Below are 19,050 nucleotides of genomic sequence, written 5' to 3'. Positions count from 1 at the left end.
GCTATTGTTGCGATCCAGACAAACACCACCAAAAGGAGGCAGGTTTGGGTTCAACCTGACAGCTGGTCAATCCAATGAAGGAACCTTCATAGAGAGAGGAAAGAGGGCTACGCTCCCCATCCCCACTAAATCGGCCAATCAAAGCGTTCAGTGTGCTATCACCAGCTGCCGATCAACAAAGGTTTCCGCTGGTCAAGCTCAGTGTAGCAGGTGTGTTACTGTAGCAGAGTACACTGGGACAATAAGGTGGAATGGGTTGATATCCAATGAAGCTAAGAATACATAAACATTGGTTGTTTTCGACAAGTAGCTTATCCCTAACTTTCCTGTTCGAGAAAAACCTGATTTAGGTCAGTTTGTGGATGTTTATTTGGTTTACATGAAACAGGATAGGCACATCTCTACCACAGCATTCATACTAACATTCTCTGTTAGTGCTTGTTACTAGCAAGCCCATAAAAATGTTTGTTTTTAGACTCTGGCAGCTGAAATTGCAACAGACCAAGTTTTAAGCCTTCCTTTTCTAAAGCACAGGAAATAATCAAATCTGGAACCAGATCCCAGGTTTCTCATTAAAAGCGTATCTTTCACAGTACTACTCAAAAAGTTCTAGGAAGTGTGCAAAGTGACATCTGCTAAAATCTCAAAATTAGTGTCTAAACATTTTCTGCTAATTAAATAAAAAGTAGAAGCCATGAAAGAGTTTAGAAGCTGAGCAGTATTTTATTTATGCTGCCAAAAATGCCAGACTTTAAAATCAGTCATTTTGTCTTTTAGTAAAAAATGTTAAAAAAGGGATAGCACCAATTTTTAATTGTACATTATATATTATCATGTTAATATACTATGTCAAAGTACTGAAGAACACTTTTAATAACAACATGACAAACAGCTAAATTGTATAGTTTTAACATAAGTAAAAAGTGAATTTCTATCAAAATTTAATACCAAAATAAACATTTATTTCAAAAAACTGCTTTAGAGGGCTTTAAAACTTAATATATGTTTAAAGGAAATGTCCACCAAAATGGAAGATGGATCAATATTGAGTAGATAATTAAAAGAATAAATTATGACACTGGTACTTTTGTTTTTATTCAAAAGTTCTCTTGAATTTGTCTCATATAAAATTAAAGATCACAATATGATAGTCAGCTAAGAATTCATTTCAGTGTACTAACTGCTTAAAACTACATATAAGTTTTCAGAGGTAGGGCAAACACACCTTAAAATAGTAATACAGTGTCCTTTAGTTTAAATGTTGTGAAGAACTTTGCAAACATGCAGAAAAAAAATTTTTTTATATACGTTCCTTTGGTGCTCTAAACTTTCTTCTTTTTGGCACTGACTCTTGACTAGAAGAATCAAACTGACGACGGACCTGTCAAAAGAAAACAACTGCTAAGGATAGATACTTTCCAGTTTAAATGTCTAATTTTAGATCTTTTTCATGTCTTTCAGGTTCCTTTCTTCCTTCCTCCTTTCTTTTAAAAAATTTTACCTAGCATACTATTTCCTACTAGGAGAGGATAACTGGGTTCTTTAAAAGTAGTGTAAATTTTATTATTGACATATTTATATCTCCTAAGGGCTGCTGAAAGCATATCCTTGCAAAATACAAGGTTTTCATTAGGGTTGTTGGAGTAGTTAAAAAGATAGATTTAACATTATGTCCTCAAAATAGTAAAGTATTTTGGGGGGATGGAGGGGAGAAAGATTAAAAAATGAGCTGCAAACAGAGAAACACCACACTTAGGCATCATGTAAAATTTAAATCCCGTTTTGTTTTTGTATTGCTGGTGCTTGCAGTGCCTGATAATATTAGACATGCAATGCACACTTCAATGAATGGGAGGATGAATTAGGAAAATTGCTAACAAGATTCTAAGTTATTGAACTTTTATTTTTCTGGTAAAAACTCACTAATGATACAAATTGGATTATGTTTTTGCAGAAAAAATAGTCTTAAGTTTTCAGTTGTGTAATTTTAACCTACTAATAATACTAAAAATTCTTGTTACAAATATAAATATTTATCTCAGAAATGACAAATACACTATCTGATTTGGTAAAATAAGTTTCCAAATATAAAATAACTGTTACAGGATTTAAGTCAGGAAAAATTTTCTTTCTCTTACGGTACTAGGAAGAGATTCTATACTTTTAGGGAACACGTGGATTTGGTACCATCTTGTTTCTACTTTAGTTTTGATCTCTAGAAAGCTCAGATCAAATCTGTGATCCAATTTTAATGCTATATGAATAAAATGGCCTGAATATTCTTGAACTCTCATTTTCTCTATTCATATTTTTTCCTGACACTGATTTTTATTTTATTATTTCCTCCAATAAAGTCAAATCATTCATAGAATAAGACAGTAAATGTTTATATGGAAAAATTAATAAACCAACATAGCATATTTCATTTTAAAATCACCCCCTTTTTTAGACTCAAATATATTTAAACAAGATTTGGATATCAGAGTTCTGAGGTATATCCAGGAATATTATCACATTTATCATTTTAAATTTAATCTATAGTAATGATATTCTGATACTTGCCATTATATTCAGCCTATGTGTTATAGTAAGACTTACTGTTTTCCCAGATTGAAGTTGACTTCTCTTCCGATTTTCCTTAGAAGATTTTACTTGTTGATTTCCATTAGCCTCCACAAAGATATAATTATTACTAACTGGTTATTTTTCAAAGAACAACCAACATATTTTTCAACCATACACAACTATACGCAGTTTTAAAAGAAAAACCAACTCTACTGAGATATAATTCAGATACCATAGATTTATCCATTTAAGAGTGTACAATTCAATGATTCTAAGTATATTCAGAGTTGTGCAACCATCACCACAGTCAATTTTAGAACACTTTCATCCTCCAAAAAGAAATCTTATACCCTTACAGCTATGACTCTCCTATTCCTCCATCCTCCCACCAGCATTAAGACTTTCTGTCTCTATAGAAATCTCTATTCTGGACTTTCATATAAATGGCACCATGTAATACGTGGACTTTTGTGACTGGCTTCTTTTACTTAGCATAATGTTTTCAAGATTCATCCAAGTTGTAGCATGTATTGGTACTTCATTCCTTTTTATGGCTGAATAATAATGATCTACTGTATTGATATACTACATTTTGTTTATCTATTCACGTGTTATGAACACTTAGGTTTTCCCCACCTTTTGGCTATTGTTAATAATGCTATATATGCAGTTTTTAAAATGAATATTGGATGATGACAAATTATTAGCTGTCATATTGCTAGTCTCTAAAAGGACACACTTATTTTCCGATGCCTGAAGTGTACTTTTCAATGGTAACTTCCTTAGTATTATTAAATATTATTCAGCATTTTCATTCCTTGTCCTTTTCTAACCATAACTCAGTCATTGTTCTCAAAATCAGGAGTATTTTTGTGGAATAAAGAATACTAAAGGATACTCAATCTAAATAGAAGCTGCCTAGGAAGAGCATTTTGCTGCTGGAGGTAGTAATTTTTGAAATTCTTTTATCTCTCATTTTCATCAACACACTAGTTCGAAGCTGCCTTCTGCCAGTTCCAACTTCACACTGAGAATGTAGGAAAAAAGAGCATCTAAAAATGGCACTGTCATCAGTGGTGTGCTGGTAAATGTTCAACAACCCATTCTCTGGGAGAAACAAATCCTGAGTTGAGACATTTGCTGATTTCCATGCTATGAATACTTTCATCATGTCCAAGTTGGATGTCACTGAATGAAGATTTAGAAAGAAACGCTCCAGCACACCACTGTTAGAGTGTGCTATTTGTTTCCTAATGAATATAATCCAAGATATAATATTTTACACATTTTACAAAAAGCTTTTTCTCTACCTCTGAACCTTTGAGAATAACTTAAAAGTCTAAAATAAAATGCAAATTTCTATTTAGTACAAGTCATACCAAAAATTAAAACGAAGCAGTGGATTTTTTAAAAAAATTTGAGATTCAATTTATGCAAGATCTATATATATGTATATATATAGACATTCATATTTAATGTCTTATTAATAAGATAATCCATTTACAAGATAGATCATGGGAACTTTGGCATTCTAGGAAATTTCCTAGGGAGTCTGGATGATAGTGTCACTTCTCAAAGCCTTTCTTGGAGACCCCTCTCTAATGTACCCTCAGTAAAATTAACCATTCCTTCCTTTGTGCCTCTATGTAGCCTATTCAGATTGCTATCATGGCCCTACTTGTGGACTTTCAATTACCAGACTTTCAGCTAAGAGTAGGAAGCATTATTCATGTTTTTATCTATAGCACCTAGTAAAGTACCTGACACATAAAAGGTGCTTACTAAATGTTGGCCTAATAAACGAAGTATTAAAAGCAAAATAAACAGAATTATGGGGGAAAATTACAAGGTTAGAATGGAAAACAAATCTAAGGAGATGCTTACCATTTTATTCTGAAATATTTTTCCACTTCTTGTTTTGCTTTCAGACACATCAAGTTCAGATGTTTTACTGACTAACCGCTCAACCTAAAAAAGAAAATAAATACACAAAACCACATAAAATAATAATATAAAAGTTTTTTATAACACAATAATGGAGTTAAAAAATTCAATCACATAAAATTTAGGGCCTTGCTATGTTGAATTAATGAAAACCAGTAATTTTGAATTGGTTCTTACTGTTACAAAAAGTGCAAAGGTAAAGGTAGTGAAACTGACACTGTACATAACTGACCATTCATTGAACTGAGAAAGTCCCAAATTATCTCTAGGTACCACTTTTCCAGAAGATAAGAACTTCAGCCCACTCCCACTGGAGAAGACATGTACAAAGGAAGGTAGACAATCAATCATCAGTCCCATTATTTTCATGTTGATTTTATCTAAATGTTGCTTCAGGATTTTACTGTATATAGAAAACAAAATTAAACATGTTCTTTCCAAGCAACAAAAACACGTCCTATACTCCATTTGTAAATGCAAAGGATGGTGGAGTTAATAATTGCTTAAGATTCTGCTTAGCTTTGAAATTCTGAGTCTGTGAACAGTATTTAGGTTGACTACTAAACAAATCAACCTGTAGTATACTTAAAACTTTTCAAATATAATTCCCAGATTTTGTTAGTAACCATTCTTAATGCCTAATTTTCTTCTTAAAAAATCCTTAGAATATAAGAAAATCTGAGAGGTAACAAATAAGCATATAAGCAGCAAAGTCTTTTGAAAAAAATCAAGTTAAAAGTGAGATAGAACTCTCAAGTTTATACCTGAGAATGAGAAATTGAAAGATCTGGACTTTCTTTAGACCTCATAATTTCATCTTCATCACAAACTAAACTTTGTTCTAGAAAAAAAAAAGTTAAAATGGTATAAAACTGAATTCAAAGTAAATTAATTAATTTACATTTTCATTAACTTCTTACCTCCAAGTTCAGAAGATCCAGGGTTTTTTTTCTGCTTTCCTACTTTAGTTTCAGTGTCAAAATCATCCTACATAATTATATGAAGGAAAAAGACACATTTCAAAAAGAAATTGAAACAACTGGGTAGAAGTATTTATGAACAAATTTGTTTTATGTAAACATTAAATATTACATAACACTACAATGACCTTAATGCTTGCTAGAAATCATGTGGTCCTTTAATTAATATAACAAGGCAACTTATTTATCCAAAGTAGAAAATCCTATTTTTCTTTACTTTGCAGGATTGCTTTAAGGCAAATGATAAAATGTAGAGCTTTATCAAAAATGTATGACAGGTTCTAAGAATGCTTAGATATTACTATTATTCGAGGGCACTGAATAAGACATGTTCACACAACAAGCTACCAATTCTACAGCTCTGGAATTTCTGTATAGTTGTTAGGACACACTTTGAATATGACTCAACCCATCTTCAGGGAGTTAAGGAAGGATAGGCTGAGTACGTATGGCAGAAAAGCAAAGGCTTACTGTCTACTTTATGATATTATTCCCTTTGTAACATATGTCAAAGAGTTTTGAATATTTTAAAGAATGCTACATAAATCCCAGACATATTTGTTTATAAAGCAAGACTGGGATTTAGGTTTTAGAAAAAAGATTTCTTCTTCTTTGACTGAATTGATTGAAAATTGAATTTTCTGTTTTTAAAGATGTGGCCACAGAACCTAAATCAGAATAGTATCTATACATAAGAATTTATGGTCATAATTTAGAATAAAATGAGACAAGAGAAAACAAAGATGAGATTAAAGAACAATCATGTAAATGATGAAAGACTTTTTGGGAGTGAGGCTACAACAAAAAAAGCTTTATTTAATACTTCAACTCATTCACTCATTCAACCAATACTGAGAATGCATTATGTAAATCTAAGTGCTAGGCACAGGAGGATTATAAAGATGATTAAGACATCTTTCCTCCCTTCCAGGAACTTCCAGGCTGCTTCCAGACACTGACTTGCCAGGCCCTGAAGAAATTCAAGCACAGGCTTACGTGAGCTCCAAGTAGGGTGTTCTAGAAAAGATTCCAGCATTAGCTGGGGGACTGGAGTAGTTCAGTGATTTTCAAATTATGCTCTAGGCTAGGGGGTTTCCTCAGAGTCCACTGTGAGGGTAGGTGAGGTGGTGAGTGGCTGGGCCTCCAGGGTCATTCCCTTCTTCATTAAGAATATTTGTGTGTTTAAATTTCTAAGAATAATGTTGTTTGCACCCAGGTAAAAAGTTTTAAAACCACAAGCCTATACCTTCTTTAAGGTCTCTTCCAAACTGGAGCTTATGATTATACTAAGTATTTATACAAATACTACTGAGGGCTATTACAGACCTCAGAACTGAATCAAACATTGGTTACTATTGCACTTCATAGCTTTTTTAATGTGCTTACACTTGTATAGTGCTCCTGTTCATCTTCTAGATCATCTTTGTCCATGAGAATTTTTTGAAGTGGTGTTTTTAACTGTTTTGGTGATAATATAGTCGAATCAATATTTTCCATTCGTTCTTTCTCAGTGGTCACTTTTATTTTGAAGGTGTGAAAAGCTGTTGGGACTTCTCCCACATTTAAGTACATAGGCTCCCCTTCAAATATCACTCCTTCACAATCACCATCCTTAAAACCAGGAGGCTGGTAATCTGGGGGTGTAACTGCAGAAAAGTAAGTATATACTGTGCTGTTCACGAAACTGAAGAAAATATAACAATTATTATAAAAAATATATGCAGACTGAAGAAATTTCAAATAGTATAGAAGGGAATATAATAAAAAGTAAAAATCATTCTCCTACTATCTCTAAGTTCTTATCTTATTCCTTAAAGGTAATCTTTTTCCCCTACACTTGATTGGCTGTGTGGTCTTGAGGAAACTACTTATCATCCTGGATTCGGTTTCCTCATCCGTCAGATGGAGAAAATACTAGTATCGACCTCACAGCGTCATTGTGGGTATTAAAGTCTGTAAAATGCTCAGAACAGAACTGGCACAGAACACGTATTCAGTAAGTATAAGTTATTATTGTCTCTGCTTTACGTTCTTCTAGAAGACATTATGCATGTAAAAATATATATATATATAATTTTAAAACACAAATGAGATCATACTATTCTGTACCAAGCTGTTCTTAACATCACTTTTTAATCTGTTTTTAATATTTCTTGGATAACTTAATTTATCAGCACATTCTTTTAAACAGCTAGCACAAGCCTTATATTATATAGATGCACTATAATTTATTTATCAGTTCTCCAATGAAAGACTGTCAGGGTTGTTTCCAGTTTGTTCCTAGTTTAACCAATGCAATAATGAAAATCTTTATAAACATATAACCTTGCATATTTGTCTAAGTATATTCCCAAGATACTTTTCTAGCTATAGAATTTCTGGATTAAAGAGAATGTGCACTTAAAATTTTGATACTGCAAAACTGTCCTTTTAAAATGTTTATGGCACCCATATACATTTCCTCAAGAGTGTATAAAACTGCCTGCTTCCCCTCACACCCTTGTCAATAGTGAGTTTACAAGTTTTACAGATCTGGTAAGAGAAAAATGGTATCTCACTGCTTCACTTTTTAATTATGAATGATACTGAACTTCACATGTAAATGTTCATATCACTGGAGAAGTTGTGTATATTTTAAAGCCTTTTTTCAAATACTGATATTTCATGTAAGATTTATAATTCCAAAAATATGTAATAATTTAAGTGCTTAAAAACATTTGGGATGGAAACCAACTGTTTCAATAATAATAAAATATACAGGTACCAACTGAAACAGAATGAATTGGAAATAGTACCTTCATCATAGTAAAAAAGTTTCATGGTCAAACAAACATCATTAGGTAAAGGTCCCAGATTTTGCATTAGAACGTAAATCTTGCGAATGAGGAGAATACTTGCTTTCTTGGTGTCAGCAGATGACATATTAGATTCACTCTTTTGGTTTCTACTAGAAGAGAATCACACATTAATTCCTTTCATGAAAACTGTGGCTTCTAATAACATAACTTCACGTTTTACTACTTAAGATTCTTACTATTAAAGCATTAAGTTGCTAAGTTAAGTTACCATTAAGTGTGTTTTAATGTCACAATTATAAAAATTTTAATATCACTGATATCACTGTTAATATCATTATTATAAACTAATTTACATATATTAAGTTAATATGCATTTTATATAAGATGTTTAAAGGAAACAAATTATGGATTTTCATTATATTTCTAATCACTGAAGCACAAAATAGCTTTCTTACTCTTTGGCTCTGTTTCACAATTAAAATAGTATATAACTAGCCACAGAATTCTGGCTTGTGGCCACTCCAAGGATACTTTGTATCCTTGATGGTTAACTGAGGATGTTTGAGAAGTTTCAGAATTATTCCTGAAGTTTATCTATATAGTATTAATATGGATAAGCAGTAATCTGTAATACAAAAAGAAAACTATAAAACAATACCTTATGAAGTCCATGATTGGTCCATTACTGGTGTACTTGAATTTAAATTGGTAACACTCTGAAATTGTCTTAAGTAGAAAATATTGCAGTTATGTATCTGATATACAGTACTGGCAGCCAAGTAGCCATATACAGGTTTTGTATGACTCAGCATATATTTAATACTTTTTTCTGCATTCCAATCCCTATTGGTCTTGGTCCATTGAAATTTGAAAGTCCTAATAGTCAATTTCCACAGTTTGGGCTCTGGGGCTTCAGTGTTGGAGAGTTATTTTCCCACTCACTGCAATGTATGTTTTACATACCAGAGGGAAGGAACTCCTCAGCAGGCAGGTAAGACAGGCAGCATATCTCTTACTCTAACAGAATGGCTAAACACAGGGCTTAAATCCTTCTATATGGTAAACACAAGCAAGTCATTTAAGCCTTAAGTCTCAGTTTCCCCAGCTAATAAAAGGGGTTGAAAATAGTACCTATCTCATTGGTGCCTGTGAATATTTATCAAATGGGATAATTTATAGAGAGCTCTTAAATACTGGCACACTAAGCATTCAATAAACGTTAGTGTATCGGCAATGTTGCTCTTTTAAGTGAAAAAAAAAGTGCAACAACAAATCATCTGAAAATAAAATGAACATTTTTCTGTAGTTTCTGAACAAGTAACTTACTGATAGCCTTTGCCTTATAGCAAATGATTTTCTTTGTCACCATGGACATATATTAAGTATTAATTGCAGGTATGAGTATCAAAGAAAAGACACTCCCAACCGTCTTGAAGTCCTAATACTTTTATTGTTTTCTTTACATTTCACTTCTCACTTAGGGATGGGGTTAGCTCTCTCTTTTTTAAAAATCTGCTTCTCCATGACTGAATGAAACACCATACTGTAAAGCAATGTAATGGTTCAGCACTCAGATCATGAACTGGCTTTCTTAGGTCCAAATTCTGGTTCTGCCACTGTGACCTTAGGTAAGAAACCTTGTGTCTGGTTTTCCTTATCTATAGAGTAAAGATGATAATGGTATTACCTCATGATGCTTATGATGAATAAATGAGATAATGCACATAAAATCCCAAAGAACAGAGCCCAAGAATAGTAACAACTCAATAGATCTTTCCCCTTCATTTCTTGCCTTCTGGTTTTCCCTTCCATTTTTTATAATTCTTTCTTTCCTTTAATTGTCAGATGAACAGGTAGATGTGACTGGATTGGGGTGAATACTCAAAGATTAAGGATGAGTATCTTATTTTTTCTCAAACTCAAACCCTTTTATAATTCTATAAAAAGACTACTGTAAAGAACCAGAAGTCAGGAGATTTAGGTTATTTCTAATGGTTTGTGGCTTTGTGGCCTAGATCAGTCATGTAATCTCTCTTGTAGTAAGTGTATTAATTGATTTAAAGGTAACAATATAAACCCTATCTTAACTCAAAAAAGTCTTTATGAGGTTCAAATGTGAAAATATATATGAAAGTGCACTGATAAAAGTGCATTGATAAATGCACAATTAAAAGCATAAGATATTATTATATTATACTTTTATGTTACTTTTAGATAGTAGAGGCATTATATTTCTCTGACTCAAGCATACTTACCTGAGGGTCTTCTGGATTGGTGTATACCTATTTTAAAATAATTTACAATTCAGTTATATAAAGCTAAATATTCAAGAAGAACTGAATTGGATGTTTAGACTAAACTATTAAATGAATTCAGAAAACAAAATACAAAACAACCCCCCACAATATTACTTTTTTCCACTGGCTAGATCAGTTGTTTGCATATAATGACACAATCAATACATGGTTTTAGTGTTATTTAATTAAGCAAGGCCAAATTTGACAGTCTTTAAAAAAGAACAACATAATTAAAAAATACTTACAGCTAGAACAACCATCCTCAGCTGAAATATAACAAAGAACAAAAATCTTTTATTCTATAAAATATTTTTTCATGCTGGATCATAAGAATTCTTTGTCCTAGTTCAACATTCATTGCTAAGAAAAATAATCTTGAAGAAAATAGACTTCACATCATGCATATAAAGCAATACCTTAGACATCCTTCTCTATTCCCCAAAATATGTATTTCTAGTTGACTTATTGAAGGTTGAAATTCATGTCACTGACTTAAGCAAACAGGGGATACTGCTGCCAGTTACAAGGAAAATGCATATTGTGAAATAACACATTAAACCTTACCAATATGACAACCGATTTTGAAAAGAGGAAAAAGTAGAATTCAGAGCCCTGCTCATTTAGTAAAGGAAATAGACTCTGGAGACCATAGGAGGAGAGCATCAGAGGAAATTATTCACTCAAGTAATCTGTGAAAAATCGGAGTCATTCTTGATTTGGATCTGTTCCTTATACTCCCAAACCAATCAATCAACAAGTCCAATCAGTCCTACTGCCAGATATAACCTGAATCTTTTCATTTTTCTCCTCCTTTGCCATCCTGGTCTAAGCCACCATTATTTTTCACCAGTACTGCAGTAATAGATTAAGTGCTAGTCTCCTTAATTCCAATCTTATTCTCCTTCCACAGTATATTCTATAAATAGCAGAGTGATTTTTCTTTTAATTTAAAAAATAAATCAAACGATGTTAAATTTCTACTCAAAACATTTAGATGGCTTTTATTTGCACCTAAAATAAAATCCAAACTCTTTACCTACACAGCCCTGGATGCTCTGGCCCTGAGCTTCTTCCCAGCTTCATCTCCTGCAGCTCTCCTGCACTGATCCCACTTCAGTCATTCGGGCCTTCTATTTGTTCTCTGAATTCTCCAAACTCCCCTCCAATTCTTTGCGTTTGCTGCTCTGTCAAGAATATTCTCTCCTAAAATCAATGCCTGGCTGGTTTCTTCTATTTCAAGCCTCAACTTAAATGTCACCTCCTAAGAGAAGTTCCTTTGACTACCCTATCTAAAGTTAATCCACCTCTCCATTTGCCATGTATTTTTCCTAGAAATATCCTACTGGATTATCTGATTTTCTTGTTTTATTGGCTGTTTTCCCACTAGAGAAGGGACCCGCTTTGTCTTGTTGACCACTGTTAGCTTACCCAGCTCCTACCTAGGATATGTGCCTAGCACATAGCAGGCACTCAATATTTAATGAATATTAAATATTTAATGCCTTATTGAGCTAGGTTAGTGACCATGGATAAAGTTTTATCTTTTTCATAGTTTTTTTTTTAAGAGTTGGACTTCCTTGTTTATGTTGATAAAAACATAAGCTAAGTATACAAAAAGGCTTGTCACAATTTAACCTAGACTACATGTAAGTTTATTTTTGAACTCTCATGAAGAAACAATTTATTAAATCATTGGTGTAAACAAGATTGTAGAAGGCATGTGAAATTTAATGAATGAACTTTTTTTTTTGGTGGGTTACAGAGATTTTTTTTTAATTGAAGAATAGTCAGTTTACAATGTTGTGTTAATTTCTGGCGTATAGCATAGTGATTCATTTATACATACATATTATATATATTTACCTCTTCATATTCTTTTTCATTATAGGTCTTTACAGGTATTGAATATAGTTCCCTTGAATGAACTATCTTAAAAGACTTTAATTTCATTAATTTTTCTGTAAGTTATTATGTGTTATTAATACAAATGAATGTTAACAATTAACCAAAACTGGCTTGGCAAAATTTAAGTATTAATTCTATTAGCTTTAAATGAGTTGAATATCAGTCTTTAAAATAGTCAGATTTTCAGTATTTTGGACTGGTCTATGCCCAAGTTACTTTAAATTAATCTTTTACTACATGATAACTGCTGTTACATTCATAGAATATAAACTGTAGAAAAAAAGAAAAAAGATATTGACTTACATATTTTTTCTGTAAAGCATCATAGCATCCTAACATCCTAAAAAATAACCAAGGATTAATTTTTAGAATGAGTGCACTTCCAGAAAATAGTTCTGTTAGTAAGTCTCCATATTATCTCATTACTAAATAACACAATTTTCCTATTAAAGCTCCCTTCTTAACTAGCTTAAAACAATAAAACAAAACAAATAATGTGGCAGAAATGTAACTGTCAATAGGAGATGGGAGGGAAGGAAGACAGAATGTAGTGACAGCTATTTGTGAGGAACAGCAATAGGAGAATGAAGCCTGCTCACATGGAGCATGAAATAAAGGAAAATTTTAATGCAAAAATTCAAAGACCTGAAAAAATGGTATCCAGTGTTACAGAGGGAAATCACTAAAACTGGGTTAAACACTTAAAGATATCCACAGTACAAATAAAATGTGATTTTAGAAAAAAATAATTTTCTTTCATTAGGTATTTTACTCACCACTTCACTAACTGTGAAGATCCTGGACAACTTTTGTCTTCTCTCAGAATTTTGACACAAAGATCTAAATATAAAAGTGATGATATAAACATAGAGCTACTTAAGATTAGTAAACAACTAGAAATTTAGATGAAGAGTATTTTCTTCAGCTGCATATTACAGGTTTATTATTAATGGCAATGAATATAATTAAAGGAAGAAAAGGTTTTATGGAAACAATTTTTTAATCCTTAGTATAAAATGGCATCATAATGATCAGGATGTATATTGATGGGAAAAAAAATTTCCATTTTAAAAGCCATAGAATACTTAGTGTTACCTATAATGCTCACATGCAATTGTTACCCAAGAATCTAGAATATTTGCTATGAACTCTTTTCCCAGTAAAATACTTGCAACAGGCTATCAGATACAGCCCTGCAAGGAAGCAACAAGTAATATAGTGGGAAGAACTGATATTGCTGTTACAGGTTCCTTATCTGAAAAATTGGGATAATATCTAACTCACAGGCCTGTAATATGAATTAACAAGATATCACACATAACGTAATGCTTAACATATTGCCAACAGAGTTGATGCACAATATTAGGTATATATTATGTGCTGCACAGTAAGTTATTGTAGTATAAACTGGTTGTATTACTTTTACCACTTTAAAATAACACAAGAACATATACTACCAGTGTACAAGGCTATAAATAATAGAATGTTTTTACCTATTTACTTCTTCACTATAAGAGTAATGTCAGGAGATAATATACTTGAGAAACTGAGGGAAATTTTTATGACTAAGGGCTTTCCAAGGTATCTAATATACTTTAGAAAATCACTTAGCTGTCCACACAGAAACTTGTTCATGAATGTGGCATTATTTATAATAGCCAAAAAGTGGAAACAACTCAAATGTTCATCAAATGATGAGTGGATAAATACAATGTGATATCTCCATGTAATGGAATATTATTCAGCAATAAAAAAGAATGTAGTGTAATCCATACAGTATGGATGAACCAAAAACATTATGCCAAATGAAAGAAGCCAGTCACAGAGGACCACATAGTGCATGATTTCATGTATTTGAAATGTCTAGAATAGGCAAATCCAGAGACAGAAAGCAGATTGGTGCTTGCCTAGGACTGGGAAGTGGGGGAAGTGGAGAGTGATTTAATGGGTATGGGGTTTCCTTTTGAGGTGATGAAATGTTCTGAAACTCACTGTGGTGATGGCTGCATACCTCTTTGAATATACCAAAAGTCAATGAGTTGTGCATTTTAAATGAGTGAATTATTAGGTATGTGAATTATATCTCAATAAAGCAGTTATTAAAAAACCAAAATCTCTAAGTCAAAAATTACCATTTCAGATCAAGTGAAAATAAAAACAACACATTTAAAGAAAGTTTTTAAATAAACATTATATTACCATCTAGATATCTTGTTCCATAAGCACACTCTGGAAATATTCCTCTCAAATACGTGATGCAGGATACCGAAACTGCTAGGAGCCTCTTCACTAACACTAAAGACTGCTGCTCAGTTGATATCTTATTGGGAAATACCAATGCACTCTAAATTTAAGGGAAATTAAAACATTTCATTTAGATTTGTTTAAAATACAGTCTTCCTGAACTTAAAGTAGATCTAATTTTTTTTTTGCATAAGCATGGTACCGTCCCAGAGAATTCTTAACCGTAGTGGTTAGTAATCACCAGAAAATCAAGGTGGCTTTTCAGATGTGAGGGTGTTTCCAGGATAGCAGCCTAAAGGTAACATACAAAAAGTGCTAAAGAATCGGGTCAGAAATCCCCTTGCTGGTTAACTGTCTGTAAATGCATTATACAAGGATAAATAACATTGATTTTTCTCTTCAGTCACTGATTAGGTTTAACACAGGTTAACTGTAATGCAAGATCTGCACAGAGAAGACAATGTTATCCTTGTGTGGCATAGAAATTCATTGTCTAGGATTGGACTTTGTGAATGATAATTTCATCAAAGCAAAAGACTAGCATTCGTTGATACCTAATGCAAATTGAATTTGAACCAGCAATTTAATGCAATGCATCAAACATCCAATAAAATTCTCTATTAATTCAAATTAATTTAACACATATTTTCATTTCTTAAAACATGGAGTCCTGATATCATTAAACCCTCAAAGAGTTGACTCTAACTTTCAAACATAAAAAGTTAAGACTTCAAGAAACAATAAAATTAGCTAAATTAAAATATATTACAAAAAATCATACCGTGGAGGAAGTTCTCTGCAATTGTGCAGTGGCCATCTTCTGATAAAGTATTTTCTTTAAATCAACCTTGTGACACAAATACAAGCTTCAACTTCATATCTTATTTTTATCTCTAATATTCTAGTTTACTACATGTAAAGTCAGAAAGAATTTTATATGAATAGAACTGTTTTTACCTAAAATGGAATCTTCAAAAACAGAGATTCATTTTGCTACACAACTCTTTTAAGTCCTAATTTTAAGCCATCTAACCAGCAAGCCTCACAGAAATGGGTTTATTAAGAAAGCTCGTTAAAAGACCTTTAAATAAAAAAGCGTGATCTATTTTTTTTTCACTTCACAGTATTCAAACACTGACAACATTGCACAGGTAGGTTCTAGATAATGAAAAATTGCCCCTGTCAAACGCTTTAAAATAATCTTTTAATTTTTGTTTTAAATTTGTAGTTTCAAAATGACCAAATCAGGTAACTTTCCTTCCCCGAACTTTAGCACGACTCTGGATATAACATATTGTTCTACTCTGTGGAAAAACCATAAAAGAGCAACAGAAAATACTCTAGATTTTTGGGGGGCTGATTCTGCCTTTCTCAATTATAACTGATATTTTGATGTAAGTTTCTTTTTTTTTTTGGTCTCAGTTTCATTCATCTTAATCAGACAATTCATCTAGAAGAATTCACAGAAGAGTCTATTTAAGGTAAACGTTTAAATTTATCCTGATGAGGCCTGTACTAGAAGCCACAGCAGACCTAATCTCAAGAACCTCTTGTGAAAAATAAGTAGGTAGACCTTCCTCCTCCCCACCTCCGCCCCCCGCCAATGTTTCACCATTAAGACCTTAAGAAACTTACAAGTAGATGGGAGGTAACAGAAAAAGACATCAAAAAGAAAAAGAGGGAGAAAGAAAGGAAAAGAAACGAGAAGAAGGAAAACGAAAAAGAAACTTGTATTACGGAGTGTCTGAGGGTCCGGAGACAGCGACCGGGAGAGCGGCAGGATGCGGCACGTGCTTCGCCTGATGCGCATGCGCCTTCCTTCAACCGTTGCCTGCAGTGGCGCGACAGAAGCCTTTTGACCCCGCTGTGGAGGTCAACTTTCCCGCCAAGAGCAGCGCAAGGTGCGCTGGGAAACTCGAGAGCCCGAAGACCTCGCCTCAGCTAGAAAAGCTACATGCCTTAAAGGGAAGGTTAATGGCACGTGCAAAGCCTTCCCGATGTACATACATAGCTTTCCTACAGTGACCAAAGTGTTCCCAGACGCCGTTTAATTAAGTTCTGGCTGTTTTGATTTGTTATTGAATCTACCATATAATGCATTTCCGCCTTACAGTGTCTTCAGGAAACCAGTTGCTCCTTCTTAGGTTTTTCTGCTATGCTGTCTGTGGGGACAGTGACAGCTTGAATGTAACTAATGTCTCATGTAGAAGCAAAATAATCAAATCAGAGCTGGTAGGTAGTTGGAGATTGTCCAGTAATACAAACTTCTTAGTTTACAGAAGTTTGTTATATATCCAAATAAATCGTGCTAGTAGTGTAGACATATATCAATTATTCATAAACTTTGATATGTCTGCGTTACCGGTTAGAAAACAGCCACCTCAGATATAAAAAGATTTTCCCAGAGTCAGTTAGGACAGGAATGAAATCTAGAACCCTGCTTTCAGGGTCAAAAATAGTGAAAATCCCCTGATCTAAAAATTACTTTGCTTTATATTTCTCTCACACTTAAAGTTTTGTGAAAAATTGAACAGCAACCTCAATTAGTGTTGGGAGATCAGAATGGGGAATTCTTATGCTGTGGGAGACAGCAGAGCCCAGCAGGAAGAAGGACTCCTCTTCTTTCCTGGCAAGGACTCAGCCAGTGAAAAGCCACAGACTCTTTGTTTACTAGAGCCCTCTCAACTTCCCTTTCCTCTATATGAAAGCATTCTCCTTCCCTTGCCCTGCAAGGACTTGCATATGGCTGGCCATGGTTGCAGACCCCAAACTGCAGTTTTCTGTTGATCCCCCCAAAAATCATCTTTTCTGGAAAAATATCTAGCATCCATTTGTTTCAGGTCAACAGTGTACAAAGAGCTTTCACATTTACTATCTCATTATTCTATGTTATTCTTGCTTTGCTTCTTCCAAGAACTTTGTGAGGAAGACACATGTATTACCCCTGCTTTAGAGATAAGAAAATGATTCAGTGGGAAGGGTATAGCTCAGTGGCAGAGCACATGCTTAGCATGCACAAGGTCCTGGGTTCAATCCTCAGTACCTCCATTAAAATAAATAAACCGAATGATTTCCCCCTCTGAAAAAACAAACAAACAAAAAACCCACAAATTTTTTTTAAAAATGTAAAATCAATAAGTCAGCTCAAAAAAAAAACCAAAACAAAACAAAACAAAAATTCACGTAAAATTGGTTTCTCGAGATGAGGTTACAAGTAATTTCAGCACCAGCAGCCGGGGAGTCACTACACCACCTAATGATGACGTAAAAGTTTATGATATGGTGCTTCATATTAAATTTTTGAGTTATTAGTAACTATACAAAAAACAATATATGAAAAATAAATAGCTCATCTGTGATAGAATCACAATAATGCTGTAGGCGAGGAATAATTTCTCTTAGGGTCTCTGGCTGGGCCACAAATTAAACTGACAGAAAGCAGACTAACAGGAGATAACATACAAATTGTAATTATATATGTTTTACATGTACATGGGAGTCTTTACAAGGAAAGTGAAGACCCTAAGAAGCAGAGCTGAATGCTTTATATTGAATTGGACAAGTAGCAAGTTGTGAAATGTGATTAGGCCAAAGGCGTTGGGCTGGGGCAGTTAAAGGATTTGAGAAGTGACTTAGGAGGATGAGGGTTAATTTAACACAGTTTGTACAAATTTACCTCAGGCTTGACTGCATGCCCTTGGTGATAAGAATGTCTCTTTCCTTCTGGTATAAGAAGGACATTTTCACATGGGAATTTAATCTGCTTTCAAGAAAAAGAAGGGAGATCAGAATGTCTTTCTTGCAGCTGCTGTTTTTCAATTGCCTTTAATTCAAAATAGTCAATAATGCCAGAGAGGCATATTCTGGGGTGGTGTGTTCTGAACTCCTTCAATGCAATAACTAACTACTGACTTAACCAACTATATCATTGACTGTATTTTGAGGATGAGAGCGGAGAAATGGGTGGTGTTGGTGCAAGAGATCTAAAATCAACTACCATAATAGTAAGTATACAGATACCATTTTAAACTGAGAAGTCAAAAAATAGCAATACAATGTATCAGAAACCTGAAGGTAAACACTAGAAGAAACAGCTAAAAGAATTGTCATTGACTTAAAACTATTTCTGATTTAAAAAAAAAAAAATTGGTTAAAAGAATGAGATGTTTGGTTTTTACATATATTCACCATAAAACAAACAACCTTCAGTGGTACATAGTGTTAATCATAGTGTCATTTTGAATTTGCCTCTGAGTTGTTAAGTAACAGCTGCTAGGTACTGTAGGGAACATAACATTTTTGCTGTCTAGAATAGAT

General features: G+C 33.3%; 1 protein-coding gene across 3 annotated transcripts in view; it reads right to left on the bottom strand.

Annotated features, from left to right (window-relative positions):
* Positions 1-700: 700 nt before the first annotated feature.
* The window catches only part of HORMAD1 (HORMA domain containing 1), a 29,873-nt gene continuing 11,523 nt past the window's right edge, over positions 701-19,050 (bottom strand). The window contains exons 2-16 of one of the 3 annotated variants that reach the window (XM_032464346.1): positions 16,471-16,924; positions 15,515-15,580; positions 14,689-14,833; positions 13,266-13,329; positions 12,793-12,829; positions 10,830-10,850; positions 10,543-10,569; positions 8,946-9,013; positions 8,285-8,436; positions 6,876-7,135; positions 5,430-5,496; positions 5,274-5,350; positions 4,450-4,533; positions 2,599-2,670; positions 701-1,381 (exon numbers count right to left, since the gene is read on the bottom strand). In XM_032464346.1, coding sequence (XP_032320237.1) covers positions 1,301-1,381; positions 2,599-2,670; positions 4,450-4,533; positions 5,274-5,350; positions 5,430-5,496; positions 6,876-7,135; positions 8,285-8,436; positions 8,946-9,013; positions 10,543-10,569; positions 10,830-10,850; positions 12,793-12,829; positions 13,266-13,329; positions 14,689-14,833; positions 15,515-15,550 — 1,191 coding nt within the window. In that variant the 5' untranslated portion in view covers positions 15,551-15,580; positions 16,471-16,924 and the 3' untranslated portion in view covers positions 701-1,300. Of the gene's footprint in view, positions 1,382-2,598; positions 2,671-4,449; positions 4,534-5,273; positions 5,351-5,429; positions 5,497-6,875; positions 7,136-8,284; positions 8,437-8,945; positions 9,014-10,542; positions 10,570-10,829; positions 10,851-12,792; positions 12,830-13,265; positions 13,330-14,688; positions 14,834-15,514; positions 15,581-16,470; positions 17,801-19,050 lie in introns of those variants that run through there. The other 2 variants (XM_006186616.3, XM_014560864.2) reach the window with 2 other exon arrangements.

The sequence above is a fragment of the Camelus ferus genome, chromosome 21, assembly GCF_009834535.1.
Source record: "Camelus ferus isolate YT-003-E chromosome 21, BCGSAC_Cfer_1.0, whole genome shotgun sequence".
NCBI lineage: Eukaryota > Metazoa > Chordata > Mammalia > Artiodactyla > Camelidae > Camelus > Camelus ferus.
The sequence above is the reverse complement of the archived record's forward strand: the minus strand, read 5'-3'. Positions and strand labels throughout refer to the sequence as shown.